This window comes from Haemorhous mexicanus, chromosome 7 (assembly GCF_027477595.1).
Source record: "Haemorhous mexicanus isolate bHaeMex1 chromosome 7, bHaeMex1.pri, whole genome shotgun sequence".
Lineage (NCBI taxonomy): Eukaryota > Metazoa > Chordata > Aves > Passeriformes > Fringillidae > Haemorhous > Haemorhous mexicanus.
The window spans coordinates 22,390,551-22,409,663 of NC_082347.1; the positions used below are offsets into that span (position 1 = coordinate 22,390,551).

Genomic DNA, 19,113 nt, shown 5'->3' on the forward strand with positions numbered 1-19,113 from the left:
CCTCCCTGGCAAATGCAGTGGGGTAGGGGTTTGATGTAAAAATGAAGCTGTGGATAGTTAATTTCCCTCTGATCCCAGGAAGCAAATTTATAAACTTCCAAGGAGGGTTTATAAATCTGTGGAAGACTGAGCCAGACACATGCTACTTTCAGATTCCATAGGTCTCTTCCTGCACTGGAAGAGACCTGGTCCTGTTTCCCCAGAAAAGGAATGGAGACATGGAAAAGTCCCTCCTGGATTGCAGAGCACTGAAATACCAATAGTTGCTTTAGTGCATATACTTTCTGTCAGTCCAGTGAGATTTGAGCACAGACCAAGCCAGACCCAGCATCTTCACTAACCATGAGAAAAATGCATTGCCTGCTCATGATTATCAGCCCACGTGGCCTGCTTGAGTCCCATCAGTCTTCTCTGGTATAAAGGTACCTGAAACTGCATCAGGCAGTGTTGGGAGCACAGCCTGATCCTTCCTGCCTGGGACCCCCAAACAGTTGCCTGCAAAGACTTGCAGTACTGAGGGGCGAGAGAATTGAAGGAAGTTGACTGTTGCTGTTCTGGCTGGTCACCAGCCTGCATCCTTGGTTCCAATGAGCAGGGAGGAGTACTATGAGATGTGAGGAATGCTCTGAACACCTGCTGACAGCCTTTAAGCCCCAATCTGCTTGCTTTACAACTGGGAGGGATGCTCAGCAAGTGTGTTCTCATCCAGTGCTAAGCACCAAGTACTTGGCTGTGGAGCAGCAGTTGGCCTTTTGGGGAATACTGGAACACCCTCCTTTTAACCTCTTTTCAACTTTCTAACTCTTTTAATTAGCTGCTGTGTCAGTAGGCAGCACTGGAAAATGTGTCTTCTTTACCTTCTCAGTTAACAGCTGCATCTGGATGAAGTATCAGGAAGCAGCATTTATACTGTAACAGTGGTTTTTCAGCAGTAGCTCATTACAGACCTACACATGCTCATTCCAGGCTTATATTAACAAGGAGGGAGATAAAGGACTAAAATGACAGAAGCTGATGGATGTGGCAGCTGGGATGAGCCAGTCCCTATTTTAAGCATGCAGGCAGGATTTGGGGTCAAGTTGGAAAGGCTACAGAGTGATAAAGTACCAGTGAACGCAAAAACAACTTGAAGCATAGCCCTCCTCTTTCTATCTTCTTCCCCAACACTTCTCAGTCCTGCTGATAGGCTGACCTGGGAGGAGTGTTGCTCGTCTGCTCAACACAGGCCAGCAGGGTCAAGCCCAAGGCGCTCACACACCGCATAGGCACAGGGAGCCTGGGCCACTAAGAGCAGCCAATCAGGCCATGGGACTTCCTTAGGGCTCCAGCTCTCTCCTCTCCTGCTCCCCTGCTGCTCCTGCAAGAGCAATGACAGGACAGCAATCCTCCATATTCACTTCTCTTTCCTGAAGCTGCCATGAGAGTATGGACAAGGTAGCTTTATGATGTTATAGATGAGTCTGGTGGCTCAAGCAGCAAGGCTGTGAGATATGGACGAAGGTGCCCTATTGAGTATTACTTCTCTGCAGGGATCTGACAGAGTCCGTTCACGGCACCCTTCGTTAAACAGCTCTGCGCTGATTTGTCTTTCACTTAACTGCAAGATCTGATGAAATATTGTAGAAGAATCTACAAATAGAGTGTAATACTACCTTGTTCCTGACTTGCTCTGACCCAGTGATTTTACGTAACTATTCTTTTATGTGAAAAAATGAGTACATTATGGATGCCAAGCTGTCCTACAAGACTATCCCCATTTCTTGCCTGTATGGGAGAGGTCAGTGGTTTTTGGCTGAGTGGGCATTTGGTTTGCTTTCTTGCTTGCCCTAGCAGAAAAGCTAGGCTGAGTTCATAAGAAGTTTAACTAATGGAGGATGGAATGAAAGGGAAAGTAAACACTTGGTGCAAGATGGCCCTCAGAAGACAGATCTAGGAGCTCGCCTGGAGCCAGTGACTCTGACTCCCTTCTCAGATAAAGCAATGCATATCTTGCACAACTCCTGTTAAGGCTAAAGATTTATTCCAAGTTTACACTTGTGTAACAGGACACCATATAGCCTGATGCAGATGTCCAGAAATACACTGACCAAAGCCATTGGAGTGGGAATGCTTAACTCCAGAATATGCCTCGGAACCGCCACCTCTCCCCAGTGTCAGCTTTCCTGAGGATGGCACTTGCAGAGGCTCTGCATGAGTCAGGGATCATACCAAGGAAGTACAGTAGAGGCATGCAGAAGGATACATGGACATGTGCAGGCATAGTCTGCTCCTTGTCTGAAACACAGACTCCTTTACCAACTTAGGAGACAGGGAACAAGAGGAGAAGAGCATATAGATATTCCTGAGTCTTTCATCTACACTAAAGAACTTGAACAGGGTTGGTGATCAGGTCAGGTCTATGCTCAGCAGAGTGATTCTTGGAATTAACAGGGATACAGAGACCAAAAGGCATGGCCAGGGCTCATCCAACTCCACTCTGTCAGTACAGTAGTCTTAGGCCTTATTTTATTCTGTGAGAAAAAGAGCAATAGAAAGGTCAGCAACTGAACTAAATAGCTGCTGTTCTTCCCTTCATGCTTATCCTTTCTCCTGCTTTTTCAGATTCGAAAGAGAAGCAAAGCATGCCGTGGAGGCCTGTGGGAAAATGATGTTCTAGTATCTATCAATGGGAAGTCATGTGCTGGCCTGTCCCACGCTAATGCCATGCAGATCATCGATTCCTCCAACGGCATGCTCAACATCCGCGTGAAAAGGTAACCTGCTCCCAAGTGCCAGTGCTGTGACAGTGCAGGCAGTAGGGTGGTTTCATCCAGTACAGCAGCTGTCCACATCCAACAGAAACAGGGCAGGCAGGAAGCCTTTGGTATCACTATACTTGCAAGGTGTACTAGGAGGACTTACCCATGTCCTAACCTGGCTAACATGTTGACATCTCAATGTTTTGCCCTGTCTTACAATGGGCTGTTGTAGTTCAACAGTCTGTATACTGACTCCCACAAAGATGAGAGGTGTGTGGCTAGGCCCCTTTTTTATGGGAAGAAATATCAGTGGCAGCCTCTAGTTCAGGGGAATACTGGAGATCAAGCTCAAATTTATGGACAAAAAATAGTCCCAGTAATGTTCCTTGTCCTCCCTGTGCTAAGTTAACCCAGTGCGTCAGTGTATGCTGGATGCAGCCCAAGCTATAAATGAATAATCCTACAAAGGTGAAGGCAGCAAAGCTATGTGAGGTCCTAGCTAGTCCACACTACTGCCTAAACATAAATCACCCTCAGAAAATCAAGCCCTGGTGAAGGGGGCTGGGAGATGTGATCTTCTACAGTCCTGAAAAGACAAAGAGAGCACTGTGAGCAGTGGGAAGGGATAGCCACGCTGGTTGCTGTCATCCGTAAAGCAGGAGCAGAGGTGGGCAGTGCTCAGAGAAGGAAAGCCTGAGCATGGAGGATCTTCCCCTGGGTTTCAGAAAAAGTGCCGCTGCCTTCTGATGTGCTCATTCTATACCCTAACTGTGAGTAAGTGGGATGGGTAAGTTCTATAACAGGTGTCCAGAATAGCTCCTGGTCCCTTGCCAAGGCCTCATCTCACACCATTGAAGCCTATCTGCAGCAAACAGGTGCCTGGGCAAATTATAATCAGTCGAGGTCAGCACACTTTGAATTAACCAACTGACAAAGGCAGGCTTCCCGCATCCCTCTGGATGGAGCCAACACTGAATAGTTTGGAAATAATGAAATCAGTTGGCTTCATTTGGAGTAGTGGAGAAATCATCAAATGTTGCTTTCTTGATTGCATGTCTATTCCTACTTCATCTTTATGTTCACCAATCATTCCTGTTCAGAAAGGAGAGGTAGCTGGATGACTCTGGAGTGTGTGTATTTCAGAAAAAGAGGAAGGGAGAGACATTGACCTGACAGTACAGAACAAAAGAAACTGGCTTACAAGCAGTTATGCTTCTCAGTTACCTGATCAACTGTTTAAAGAAGAGGAGGGACTCTTCTGTTTTGCTTGTGGAATGTTGAGGTTGCTCCCCAGTGAGATTTCATAATGGCAAATAGTATTAAAAAAATAAACTGCCAGAGAAATTCTCCCACCCTTAGCTTCTACAAAAGTTTGCATTTGACATAAATAAAAAATTTTCACAGTTTAGAACTGGGATCCAAGTCATGAGTTGCACAGCTTTACAGAGGCAATGCTGTCTACCTAGCTTCATGGTATGCATGTTCAGAAGGCAAATACTTAGGACTCCTTTATGGCTCTTATAAGCCCTGGTGAGTCTGATAAGAGAAGGAACAAGTTCCCAGCTCCATCTGTGGGGACTGGAGTCAAACTGCTATGGAAATCCACACTCACTCTTGAGAAGAGGGAAGATAGAATGGGCTCTTTTTCTGTCAACACAGCCAATTCTCCTTCCCTCTGGAAGCCAGCAGCAGGGTTAACTGTCCCAGTCTGTCTGGCACCTACTCCAGTCATCCCTCCAGATGTCTTAGAGGCTTGAAATTGCTATGTCTAAACCAAAGGCAAATGCCACCATGGATTGCGCTGGCCAGCATGACTGCATATGGTTGTCAAAACCCAGGTACTGATAGCTTGTGAAGCAGCCCCACAATGAGCAGGCTAAATATTAGGGTGGTCTCCTACCACCAGATACCAAAAAACATTTGGGCCTTTATATCCTAAGTATTTGCTATTTACTCCCATGTAAAGGTCAGAGCAAACACATAGGGAGACTTCCTGGGAGCCCAGTCTGACTAGTTTGGGGGTGCCAGGATCTGCAGATCTGACACAGTCTCAGCTGCAGGAGCAGCTGGAGTGCAGTGTGATAGCTGAGCACTCGCCATTCTCTGCTGACAAGCTGCAGGCTGAAGGGTAGGTCTCACTGTCCTGGGAATGCTTGCTATGCAGGAATTCATCTCTCCAGGAGAAATGCCTGGGGAGCTGATTAAGCTTGGAAGATTTTTTATGGTTTTAGGGCATTCTGATATTTGAATGTTTAACACCTGGTTTCCATAGAGCTGTGAAGCAGAAAATCAGAATGAGAGCACATAGCTGATGTCAGGGATAAGCCTGTCCTTGGCATCTATACTTCAGGTGTTTTTACCATCTGAAAAACACCTGTAACACTGTCCTATAACACCTGTATGTCTCACTCCAGGGTTTCCTTCCAGTTTAGCTGCACAAACCAAACCTCACTCATCACTTTTCCTTCTCCCCACAGGATAGTTGGTGGGGACCAGACTGGCCCGTGGCTCCAGCGTTCCCCTTCTCCAGGGCAGCGAGTGCTCTCTCCACCATCCGTACCCAGCCCCTCAGCACAGTTACTCAGCTCTGAACCTGCAGGAGCCCCAGCCACTACTCAGCCCTCACAGCCATGGAGGTCACAGAGGCACCTGGAGAGCCTCACATCCCCACCGGACAGCGAGGCCTACTATGGTGAGACAGACAGCGATGCTGACAACGTGGCGCAGGAGAAGCAGCGCCGCGCTCGCAAGAAGAGCCCGCGCTCCCCACCTGACAGCACCACCGGCAGGGTGGATACGCCTCAGGACGAGGTGTCCCTGTCTGAACAGAGTGGCTACGAGAGCATGCCGGAGGCTGCTCAGGGGGGAGCAGAGCTGGCCAGCTCCAGTGGGGTGGCCAAGAGGGAGATTGTCTGCCTGCCTGGCAGTCGCACAGACACTCCATTCTCAGACAGTGAGGGACAGCTGCGGCCACCGTCAGCAGAGGGTCGGGAGCCTTCTCCAGAGGCAATGCTCCTGCCCCACGCCACCAAGGCTATCCGAGCGGAACGCCATCTCATCCCCATGGTGGGGCCAGTGGAACATCCGATTGATGAAGACCTAACCACCACTTATACAGAGAAAGCCAAGCAGGCCAGTAAGTCCCCTAAACTGCCATTCACCCATGCCTTTTCCTTGTGCTGGATTCTCCTTCCAAAAGCCTGATTCCTGCAAATGCCAGGTGGGTTAGCTCCTCTAGCTTACAAAGGAGTCAAATCAGATCTGAGGAGACCAGAGCTTCCTGCTGCAGCTTTGGCCCTGGGGTATACCTCACACAAGGCATCCTAAGAAACAGATAAGATGAAGGGTCTGGGGTCAGGGGTCTGGGAGTCACTCACAGAGGCTGCATCCATTCAACCAGATGTGCTCTAGTACCCCTATGTACTGGAAAAAGGATAGATGTCCTTGGTTTCTTCAACACTTTGGGCTAAGAAGACTCGGGTGACATGATGGTGTCAGGAAATAACTTGGAGGTTAAATTTCCCCGGCTTTCCAGAGATCTTATGGCAGCTCAGTTTTCTCCTTAGCTACCTGTGTGTTAAGCACAGAACACTCATTTCAAGAGGCTCCCAAGGCTCTGTTGACTTCAGCTCTCCATGGACACAGAAGCATGCAGTACAACACAAACAAGGATGATGAGAGATAATTTGTAGACAGCATAGTTGCAAAAGAGTCTTGTCAGAAACTGATTTATTTCTCTCAACCTGTCCAGCTTAGGGAAGGATTCTTCTACATCAGCTTTCCCTGCAGGCACTCACTCCAGCAAGGATGCCCATGTCTGGCTGGCAGCAGCTGGTGAGTTCAGGTAGAATTTATAATTTTTTAGGTGTTGGCAGTGGAGGGTTGCCAGCAAGGACAAGCAGGAGACAGTAAATTAGCTCTTTAAATAGTTCCTTGTAGTGCCATCCCTGATATCCAAGACATTTCCATGTGTAATAAAGTACTAAAAAATATAGTGTAGTATATGGGTGATGGACCTGAAGTGACCTTGATTGTGAATATCTTCCCTGATTTCTGCTACACACAGAGTATTTCAAGCACAAACATGAGGGCAGAACAAAGTGTTATCTGATTTCACAGTTGTGATCTATCCAGTAATATTAAAAACAAGGTAATTATAAACTTATTTTCATATATGTACCTCAGTGTACTGTAACTCACTACATTTCTCTGAGCCTGTAAATAAAGTAGGTTTTTAAAAAGTGACAGAATGGAAAACAGAGACACAGAAAAGTTACTAGACTGAATCAGAAGGAAAACATGTGGATTTTAACTTCTGATCCTCTGCTTCAAATGCGAGACATTTTACCCAGGATGTATAATACTGCAAGACAATTATTAAACCTCTATTTTATCCTTGGGCTAAATATTCTTTTATCTGTTCTGCCTAAGGAGTCCTGTAGAGGTAACTTTCAAACCTAGGTGCTTCCTTCAGACAGGGCACTGGCCTACTGCTCTTTCCAGTGTTACGAGGAGAGGCTCAGTTGGGTCCCTTATGTCTTGCTCTGCTGGGCAGTGCACCTGACCTGATGCTTTGTTCTACTTCTTCCTAGTCTTTAGCTCTCATTTGCCTTAGGACAGGAAAGAAATCGGCAATTTCAGCCTCCCTAAAGATGAAGCTATTTTTTCCCCCTTTGAATGATGTACAAGCATGAGGTGAATGTTGAGAAAGGCATGTTCAGCTGCTCCCTGCCACCCGATAGTCCTAGCAGTAGAAGAGCAATTGCTTTACATCAAGACTTATTTCTATGGACAGCATCAGTACAGAGGGATCCCAGAAAAACTATGTATTTAATTCAGAGCATTTCTGATGGCAAGATAATATCCCATGGCAGGAGATGATGCAACAATATTGTCAGCTGGAGTTAGGGTTCCCAGAAGCGCTGCAGACTGAGGTAATATTTTATTCTTCTATCACTCCTTCACTGCTCACCTTCTTTTTGGTTTATGTTTGGCCAGGGGTGTCCTTCTGTAGGAGTTACTCTGCTGAGGATGGTAACTCACAGGATGTTTTCTTGTGTTAGGGATTTTATCAGTAAATAAGAAGGCAAAATTCTATATCCTGATCATGCTGGAACACAGCAGCCATTAAACCAGAAGCCAAGTTCAGCAGCCAGTGACTGTGAGGGAAGCAAGCAAGGAAGAGGGATGGAAGGTGTTCATTACGTGATGAGCAGAGCTAAAGAATACCTATACCTGGAATAAACACAGATATAAGCACAGCTGGAGGATGGGGGACTGGTGACCTGCACTGGCTCCATGGGAGGCTGCTTGGACTGGCATGGGAGGACATGGTAGAGCATCTCTTGCCAGAAAGATGTCCCCTTAGTGAGGATGTCTGGCTAGCATTGCTCCAGCTTCTACAGCTGCTCTAGGCTCCCATGGAGACAGCAGCATTTAAAGCTCTGTTCCTCTGCCTTTCCTTCGCAATATCCACAGCACAGTGGCCTACTCTGGGACACAGATACTCCTGGGTTTTGCTAAACAGGAATGGGAAATAATGGTTTAGAAGTCAGGTTTAGAACCTGAGTTAGCTCCAGGAAGTGACTTGGACTGTTAGTTGTGTGAGCCTAAGTATTGATATATAGCCAGGAGACATTTAAGAGCCATTGTGAATACGTAGGCAGATGGCTGCCTTTTGAAGCACTATTTAAATATATTCCCAGTGCATCTGCTAATATATCCTTCTTGCCTTCTTCAACTCCCACCACTGCACCATAAGAATGTGAAAACTGCTTTTTGTTTTGTTGGGACTGTTCCCCAGATGGTTCCTTATCCTTTCTTCCTAGAATGTACTACTTTCTCATGTCTGCTCTGATGTTTACTTCAATTCTGGGGGTATTTCTCTTGTCCTTTGCTTTAATTCTAACTTTTCACAGTCATTTTTTTGTCTCCCTTTCCTGCTTTTCCCTGCACCTCAAGCAAACAGATTTGAAGGTACATTATTTCTAGATGAGTTTTTAGAAACATCAAACCTCTATATGAATAACTGAAATCCCAGAAAAAGAACAGAGATACATAATAATTCTTTTGCACATCACCAAGAGTAGCAACTGACATTCTTCATTGCTCTGTTACCCTGCAAGGATCTCAGTAACACTGCTACTGCTGTCAGCTCTTGGGTTTTCTGTAGCTTTGTTCTTTACTTCCTATCTCTAGACAGAAAATATAAATTATAAAATCTACAACAGTTTCAGGAGGTTAGCAGAAAGTGGGAACTTGTGGCAGGGACAATCAGACTACAGTTGTCACAAGTAATTGCAAGCGAGGTTTTTTGGTTTCCCATAGGTTCTGCAGTGTCCTTTCTTCTCACCCCACCTTCAGAGGCTTAGGATCCATCTGTAGCCAGGGTTGCTTCTTCTCAGCCACTTGTGCTCTCTAGGGTGCACTGTATTTTCACCGCCATCCTAAATCATCTCACCGGACAAAAGGCTCAGCCTTTCTCACAACTGGAAATAGGATAGACATACCAGGACAGCAGTCTATTCCTAACTTGCTATCACACTGTGTCAGTGAAAAATATCAGTGCTTCAAAATATCTTAATTTAAACTTATCTGCTGAACTATTTTTAGTTCCTAGGATTCAAGAGTCTCTCCATGTATGGTAGGGGAAGGGAGGGAAAACTGGGTGGAGAAATTTCCTCCTCTGCTTTATATGGGCCTGGCTGCCTGTGCAGAGTCATCAAAGTTACTACATTCCATATCAGAAAAGGAAATCCTTCTTGTTTAAAGCGGATGTACAGCAGCATCACTTGAAAAGATAGGTTGCTTATAAATAAGTGGCCTATTCATCGGCAGGTCATAGAGATTACCTCTTCTAAGAGTGACTGCAGTCACATTTCTCTGCAGAGAGGGTGAGTGCAGCAAGCCATCCCTCAGCCCATTACAACTGGTATAGGCCACAAGGGCTGTGAACAAGATGAAGTAACTGAATGGCAGTTTGAAGTTATTGCACCACATTTTCTACTTGGCTTTCAGTTTTGACAGTTGTAACTAATTATCACAGTTATGTGCCTGTTAGACTAACTTACTGGTTTTGTCATTCACTGCAGGCTAGGAGACCAATAGGTTTAGGATAATAGCCGCCTACTACTACTACATCCTACATGCCTTAAAGTAAAATAGAAAAGCATTCTGCTTAGACCAGGAGATTAAAATTAATTCCTGAACTATTGATCTTACAAAAGTCTGTTCCTAGCAGTGTGAAGCCATGCTGAATCAGCCTTGGCCCTTGCCGCTCAATGAGCAGCCAGCCATTCAGAAAACAAGGACAACAGCTTCCAGGGTTGAATCACAGATGGAGAGACTGATCTCATTTCAGCATGCATGAAACTAGAAATTGCTTCCGCTTGGGAAATCAGTTTCCATACACCGCAGTAGCAGTCTACTTGTATGTGTTTATGTAAGAAACCCCACTTAATAACTGTCATTCATCTTTGAATTCTCTGCCACTTGGAAGGCATTTATTAAAGACTACAGAGAAATAAACACCAGGCATCTAGAGCCCTCTTTCTCCACCTTTAGGCTTGAGTACAACATTTGATCTTATTCCTTCAGTTTCTGTCCCCCTATGGAAACCAGAGGTAATATTTTCAGGCTGATATATTAACAGGGCAGAAGCCAGATTATAAACTACTGCTGCCTGTCTTAGCTAGCGTGGATGAATTCTTCATTCTTTCTTGAGTCATCTCATAATTGTCACAAGTAATTTGCCATCTTCCTCAGGTATTCTTACTGGAGACTTCCAGAATCGTTCCCTCAGGCATCACTCTTGTCCAGCATTTCAATGAGGATGTTGTGGGTTGCAGCACTGGAAGTAAAGCTGATAGAGTTCTGCTCTGCTCTACCTTTGCACCTCACTGCAATCCTGCTGCCCCAGAGCCTGACAGAGACATGAATTTAGCTGAACATGTGTTAGCTCAAGATAAATCTAGCTGCAGATAATATTCTCTGGGGGGGAAAAGATCTTTAGCATTTGAAGATGTATTTTTCATTTTTCCTAGTATTTCTACTCTATGAGATATCATTTGAAGCACCTTTTTTTAAACTATCAGTTACTCAGGCACTACTTCTATGTTATTATTGTCAGCACAGGGACTCTGACTCTGGGTCACAGTTCCTCAGACATGGTCAGAGGTCATTCATCATCCTGCTGCTCACAAAGTAGTGTCAGAGTTTGTTTCCAAGCTGACACTTCCATTGTCCTTGCAGAGTCCCAGTTAGTTATTTTTCAGACTGTGTTGTCCCATATGTTAAGTTAACATAGCCTGGCCTTGCACATGCACTTCCACTCTGACTTAGGATGTGTAACACTGAGGGGGAACAGTGGCATTAAATCAAAATTTTGCCAATAGCTCAGATCACAAAGGTGATTAGAGCAATAATCACACTGAAACAGCTATACATATAACCCCACAGACTGTCTTAATCCAGCTGCTAGTTTTAGATTCCAGGGTTTTGACATATTAGTTGAAAGAATTTGTAATGCAAACAGACAACATGAATCCTTTTCCCATCCAGTTGTTTCCATCAGTTCTGAAAGTGATATGGGACAAGGTTGCTGACAAGGTAGGGACAAGTCTGCTCAGGGACAACACTGAAATGTTTTTGAGACAAAGTGATAGCGTTGATGAGGGAGAGGTATAAAAGGGTGAGGCATAAAAGGACTTTGACAAGGAGTGATTAAACAACAGCCATTACTTAAAAGAAGTGAGAGAAAATTATAGCTAGGAAGGAGAAGGCTGTTAACCTGGCTAATACTTGTTCTTCGGTTTCACTTAAACCCATCATAGGAAGGGACACCAGTTTGCTGGGAAATGTGTAAAGCTTTACTGTCACCAGTATCTACCACTTACATTAACTAAGATCTCGCTCTTTGCAGAAAGAAACAGGAGCAGAAACGGGGGCGAGTAGATTCAGCGTATCTTGATACACTGATTATACTGAAAGGACAGGGCTGAGTCAGATTCTCTGTAGAGGTCAAATGTAAGGAATTAATGAAACTTGTATCAGAATAGTCCTCAGTCCTTGCCAAGTACCTTGGAATAATGAGAAGGGTCTCAGGGAAAAAGACCAAGAATATACCCTTCTAGCAGACATAGGCGGTCACAATAGGAAAAAAAATCATTTCGCTTCAATTAGGTGCATGAAGTAATTTTTTGATGCATATTTGCAGAAAACAAAATGAAAAGTAAAATCAACATGGACTAATAAAAAGTAGAAAGAATCTTTGACCTGCTCAGTAAGATAAGACTTCATGGCTGAAGGAATAACATGAACACAGTATATACTCTGGCTTCTATAAGATACTTGATACAGTTCCACATGACTTTTCCAATGAGAGAAATATGGATGAGACAGGACTACCATAAGGTGACCACACAATTGGCTAAGAATAGAACAGAAAACATTGCTATTAACGGTTCATGATGTCAGATGAGCTAACTGGCTAAGTTGGTAGTAGTGTTTCACTGGCCTTCTGAATCTAACAGGACTACCTCTATATTTTCACTCACAGAGCTTTGAACACTAATGTCAATCAAAGGTCCTCTCCACCTCAATGTTATATGACTGGCAAGGAGACAGATGATAAAAAATCCCAGCCCTCTTCTCTTCTGTCAGTGGATCTTATCCTCTGGCTGCATTTAGACGGAACAAGCAGCATGTACTGTGGGGCACACCACAGCCCCAAAACTGCTGTTATTCAGATCTGGAACGTAGCTGAGACACCTTGCAGCTTCTCTCTGGTTTTTCTTCCCAGAGAAACCCAGGTGTGTGGGGGACACTGGGGAGGGGGGGGGGTTACCTGGACTGAGGAGCTCAAAAGTGTTCCCAGGTACACCACTGTTGTCTTCCTATTTGCTTTTTCAGATGCTAATTCCTGCTAGTGAAGCTTTGTAAATGTGGCTTGTTTCTCTTGGCTGTTGTACCTAGCAAGCAGTAACAGGAAATAGCAATAATACCATTTTCAATGGGTGTCACAGGGATTCAATGGAGATTGCTGTGTATTAATTGGCAGATGACATAACACATGGAAGATATACAGTTGTCTCATGAAAGGCTAGAATTTTTAATGTAGCAGGAGCTTGAATAGTTGCAGAAAATGACTAAAATCAACTGGTTAATGAGACTATATGGCAAGTGGATTAATCAAGTCCACATAGTGAGATGGTGAGCATATACTTGTCTGTATTACTGGAGTGGATGTTGGATAGACTGAAAGACAAAGACGTGATCAATCAGTGGTATCCTGCTGTCAGACATCAATTTTGTAAGCAGCAGACTTAGCAGATCCTGGCATCCTTTTATGTTTTGTATTTGATATCCCATTCTCTCATGTCTAGTAAATGCAAATCTGTCTGATGTCTGTCACTCACAGTTAAAATGAGAAAGCATTTGTGTGTTTGTGTGTGTGTATGTGTGTGTGTGTTCTTCAGTTTTTGATGTCAAATTAAGGGGGTCTCTCTCCTCTGCTGAGCCTCCTATTTCCATGTAAACTTGTAGGAGCATTATTGTATCTTTGTGACTTCACACTCTTAAAATTAGCAAATGGACTCAAATGCTATTAGCATGAAATGGGTAAGATCAAAAGACATGCAGCAATGACTGCATAAACCTTTCAGAGGAAATTGGGCTAAAACTGCAAAAGACAGATTTACTAGTGCATTCAACAGACCCTGCCCTGGCAAAAGATAGTTCTCCTTTGGGAGAAGGCTATGTGGAGAATATCCAGGGCCCAGGTGTGAGCTGTCAGCACAGAAAAACTGGCCATGTGTGCTACCTTTTGCACTTTTGCTGTTACTTTTCCATCCAGCTCAGAAAGAAGGGCAAACTGTCACCAAGCTGAGAGATTTTTTTGAATGAAAAAGCTATTCAAGTCTCCAGCAGGATACCATGAGACTAAGATATTGCAGCCATGCACAGTGATCTCTCTACACCCTCTCTACCTAACAGAGCTCTCCAATAGCACTATGGCTAAGAGTGCTCAAAAATCTCCAAAATGAATGGGCATGCTTTTTTCCCCTGAGCTGTTAATTTACCTTCAGAAAAGCCTGTTTCTTTCTGTTTTTCCAAAACCATGAGATTGCAGTGGAGCAGTGTCTCACTGGCACACTTAAAATCACTAGCCATTTAAGAAGAAACACTGGTTTGACAAGTATTTTAACTATTTAACCTCAGACACATGCTAAAGTGTTGCAGACTTGAGTAGGACTGTAGCATTTGTCTGTAGCATCCTAAATTGAAGCTGAAGCCATATCTGTGTTTTATACTATGCACAGGTTATGTGAAGGAAGTGTGCAAATATCCAAGACAAATATTTCCTATCCCAAGAGTTTTAGCTTTACTTTGAGGGAAAAGAATATATACTCCTCTGCTTAACTGTTTGCAATTTAAATACTGATCAAAGCTTTAAAGGTTGGAACTTTCAACAGGGAAATACTTAGAAGGTCAATATAACCCATCCAAATCTCATTTTGAAAGGACTTCAGGTATGTAAAGCATGAGATGTCTGTAGCCTCTAATGGCTTACTGAGGTATTTGCAACATTAGCCATGGAAAAATGACTTTGTCTAACATAAATAGCTGGAAGAACAAAATTTGAGGTGACCACTTTTGAAAAATGCAGTTGACAAGTAGCATTTCATCACAGAGGAACATGCTCTTTAGCTCTAGCTCTTTATCTCTAGAAGAAGCAGAGTATCTTATTTTCTAGAATTCGCTTTTAGTAATAAAATTTACCGTTTTTTGTTTCCTAGAGAACATGAACAGTATCTGACCATATGTAAGCCTGCTTGTTCAGTAGCTTGCCTGGGCATTAAAATACTTTCTTTTAATAAGGCCTGATCTTGAAATGATTTGTACTTTTTACACTTCTCTTTACTGTAATTAGTAACAAAAATAATTTCACTTCAGTGAAACTTAGTTAAGAGGAGAACTTCTATAGGCTTTTCTTAATAGAAATTTTTCCTTTTTGTGGATTTTTTCCAACAGAATTCAGTGTGTACATGAAATAAGTGCTTTAGAAGTTAACAAAAAGTTTTCTATAGAAATTATTCACCACACCAACAGAATTTATGAGAGTTTTATAACCCTTCCTTTTACTCTTTTATCTATTCCATTTGAATGTTCTTACAAGAGACAGAGCTGTATTTTCATTCCAGTGGATGTATCAATATTAAAAGGTTTCCCCAAAGACACATATATATACATATATCCCTATATATGTAAATATTCATCAAAGAAGAGGCTGAACCACTTTCATTGCTCTTGCTCTAAGAGCCTCTGTATGACACATGACAGGTCTCTCCACAGCAGTGTTGCCTTGTGGGAGTTGTCTTCTTGGTGTGCAGTGATGGCTGCTGGATTTCAGCATGTAGGGTCAGACACTCATTTTTCCAGTCTCTCTAACACTGGAGATTGTCTGCCAAGGCTACAGAATTGCTAAGGCTGGGGCTGCTGGGAGGGAGAATCATGGGAGGGTGTCCTTTGGCCATGGCTTTGGGTTTGTCTCACAGGAGCTATTACTCGAGTACAGAAAGGAGTGGTAAGCCAGGACCTAGACAAAGTGTGAAGAGATGCTGAGCAGGCCACAACTGCAGAGATCTGCAGACTTCCCAGCACCATCAATTCCCTTCCTTCCCATCCACCACAGTCCTCACTATCAGCATCTCATCTTTCAACACCTCTCAGTCTCCTGTGCTGGAGGTCTGAATGGTGCTACCAAAACACCTCTCCCTGGTTTCCAAATTCTCTGTCACCCTCCCTGGGCACAACCATGCTTTCAGTGTAGGTAACAGCCTCTGCTGTTTTAATTCAGCTGAGCAACTTCCCTGCAGGCATCCAGAATCCTAATGCTCCTCTGTTAAATGTTCCTCCTCTGTGTACACAACAGAAATCTGAATCATGGACTGGTTCTCCTCAGACATGCAAGAAAATTGATATACACAGGAAAGCTCCTGCTCTCTCTTTTCTTCCTCTTTACCTGGAGCTGAGTGCTCTCTGAGAGTTTCAGGCAAGGAAAGTTATTTTTCTCCTGTGCAGGTTTCTTCTGCTTCTCCATGTTGGACATGCACATTGTGTTAGTTTTATCTCTCTGAAGGGCTCTTTGGCACAGAAATGCTGGACATTGAGGCATTGGTAACACTAACTTGAAGCCTGCACCTTTCTAAACTGAAGCTTGCACCATAGAAGCTGTGATAATATAGAGTATATTTTCTTATTTTAAAATTAAAAATAGGAGTTTCTGCTTATGGGGAGTACAGGGAGGGGGAAAGAATAAGTGTAAGTGCCAGGTGACAATGTCCATCACACTGCTCAGTGATGAAGCTATGAAGACAAAAATAGACTAAGTGACCTCATGGCTTTCAGCAGCAAAGGCTATGAGACAAAAGAGAGGCTTTAAAAGGCTTGTGGACTGATAGCAAAGAGCTTGGACATCTCAGAGTTTTGGTTCTGCTCCAGAAGAGCTTTGCTTTGCTCGTCTCTCATTGCCTCTCTTTCTGTTTATGGGGAGTTGTGAATTAAACGGGCTTTGTGACATGCCCAGTTCTCCAGGTCTGGACTCTACTCTCTCAAGCTTGGATCAGCCTTATGCAGGTACAAATCTTTTCTTTTCTTTTCTTTTCTTTTCTTTTCTTTTCTTTTCTTTTCTTTTCTTTTCTTTTCTTTTCTTTTCTTTTCTTTTCTTTTCTTTTTTCTTTTTTCTTTTCTTTTCTTTTTTTTCTCTTCTCTTCTCTTCTCTTCTCTTCTCTTCTCTTCTCTTCTCTTCTCTTCTCTTCTCTTCTCTTCTCTTCTCTTCTCTTTTCTTTTTTCTTTTCACTTCGCTTCTCGTTTCTCTTCTTCCTTTATTCTTTCCTTTCGCCTATTTTTTTTAGCCTACTCTCCTGACCCCATTCTTTTGCCTATTCTGATTTCATTCTTGCTCTTTACCTTCTACAAGTCATCTTGTCGATTTCTCTTCCTCTTTTTCTTAAACTGTTGTGGAAGATTGTAGCTTGAATAGCATGACCATTTTCTGTTGGGAGGACTGGTGTAATTAGTCATGTGCTTTAGCCTTTGATGAGGAGAAGGGCAGGAAGAAGAAAAGAGGGAGGTGAGAAGCAGGTCCCAGAGGGCCCTATTTGCCAGCTCCTTCAGAGCACAGGACAGTTCAGAGCAGCTTTCTAGGGAAGTTGTACATGAATCCTAATGCTGAGCTAGGCTGGTGGAGTTAAAGCCAAGACCATGTTCTGTTACATTTTCTCTGACAGTATTTGCTAGCCCAGAGTTTAGAGTTGGCACTTCCATGGTAGTCTGCTGTCAGATAGGGCTGTGCAGACATCACTTTGAATGGTGTTTCTTCCTATCTGGTAGCTCCTGATGCTAGAAATCCTCCCGTGAGTCACTCAGGCCAGAGTTTACATATTCTGCACTTGACTAAGATTCTGTGGTGCAGCTCTTTCTCCTTGTAAATTTAGAAGCAAAATACCACCAGGTGAGGTATAGCTTTTAGTAAGGCTGTTTGTAGCAATTTCCCTTATTTTCTCCATTGTCAACAACCCCTAGAGACACAGGCATGCAGATTTGTAAATGAAATGGGCAGACCTTCAGGGACTGTAGCTTGTTTCTACCATGGAGAGCAGGTCTTAGAGGGCAAGTCTGTAACTGCCCTGAAGAACACTAAATCTACTCATAAACCTGGACACTACTTCAGTCTTGGTTCAGCAAGGTTCAGGAGTTATTCTGTAAGGAAAGTTTTGCCAAGAGCCTTCACTTTGCAAATGCAAGTACAAATAATGAGCCATTTCAGCATTGCTTTTCCTGTGTCTAGTTCTGGGTGCAAAGGAGAGGAATGGACTGTGCATCCATATGAAGTGATCTCAAACCACAGAATTCCCCTTGCTGAAATCCCAAAGCAGCAGCATGTGCTATGGAATGGCTGCAAACTTTGAGAGCTTCCTGGAAGGATGACTGCTTTGCAAATCAACACTTTATTTTCAGCAGGGAAAGGGAAGCTTTTTCTGCTGTGGTTACACTGATGCAGTATGGAATGATGACACCACAATTGTGTGGACTAGAAAGGTTTTGGGAGACTGCAGCTCTCAGGAAAACTAGTAAACTTCTTAACTAAGCTCCCTGTCCCTCACCGCAGGTGACTCTGTGACATTAACAGGTTCACATAGTATGAATGCTTTGTGATAAAATGATCAGAAGTGAGATCCTGAGAGGACTGAGCAGCTTCCATTATCTCTTGAGCTAACACCATCCCTCAGCAATGCCTTGCTCCTCTCCTCTCCTCTCCTCTCCTCTCCTCTCCTCTCCTCTCCTCTCCTCTCCTCTCCTCTCCTCTCCTCTCCTCTCCTCTCCTCTCCTCTCCTCTCCTCTCCTCTCCTCTCCTCTCCTCTCCTCTCCTCTCCTCTCCTCTCCTCTCCTCTCCTCTCCTCTCCTCTCCTCTCCTCTCCTCTCCTCTCCTCTCCCTTCAGCACAGCAGAATTTATTACATCTCTCTTGGGAATGTCAGGGCTGGACAAGGTGGTTTTTTGACAATTATTAGATGCATACAGTGGATGGTTGTTTCATCTGCACTATCATGCTGGGAAAAAAACAATGGAAAAGGGTGAAATGAAAGACAACACAAATTAGTCTGTGGTTTAGGTATGTGGGGTTTTTCTTCTGTGCAAGGCTAATGCTGACTTCTGTCACTTCAACAGTGATTCAAGGCATGTCCATTCTTTCATTGGGGCAGACAAGTCTGGTTTTACTATTGAATCTTGTTCACCACCTGCTTTCCCAGCACACAAAGACAGAGGACACAATGTTCCTCCCTGGGACTTGACTGACCACAGAGCACATGGAAAATTATTATCCCACACTTTTATGCCAGTGTCCCAACAGGTGGTGTCTTTTCCAAACAAGCCTGTCTAAGTGGATTTCCTTCTGGTCTGGCTGACCAGTTGTGGGGATCCGGGATTCTTGCTTAGGGGCAGATACTCTTCTTCCTTGCCAGGCATGGGGCACAGGGAAGAAACAGCAGCAAGGATGAAATCATTCTTCCTTTGCCTCCTGCAGTGTCAGAGCTGCTGCAGAGCAGCAAACAGTGCTACACACCATGCTGCTGCAACACACTGACTGTAGCTGACGTTGCAGGGCTTAGATCAGGAGTAGCCCTGCTGTGCCTGCAGAGCACCTCTCCTTTTGCACACGTGCAATCCTCTGAAATGATAGAAGGAATATCTACAGAAAGCAGGGCTCCACCTTCAGGGTGAAAAATAAATGGTAAAAATTTCCACAAGCAAGGGAAGCACTGTAAAAACATCAGGGACTCTTGTTCACATGCTTCAGAAATAGCAAATCCCAG

The 19,113-nt window shown here is 43.9% G+C and overlaps 1 protein-coding gene across 1 annotated transcript in view; it reads left to right on the plus strand.

The window, feature by feature from the left end:
- The window catches only part of SYNPO2L (synaptopodin 2 like), a 35,486-nt gene that overhangs the window by 9,437 nt on the left and 6,936 nt on the right, over positions 1-19,113 (plus strand). The window contains exons 2-3 of the mRNA XM_059851377.1: positions 2,602-2,753; positions 5,216-5,874. Coding sequence (XP_059707360.1) covers positions 2,602-2,753; positions 5,216-5,874 — 811 coding nt within the window. The remainder of the gene's footprint in view (positions 1-2,601; positions 2,754-5,215; positions 5,875-19,113) is intronic.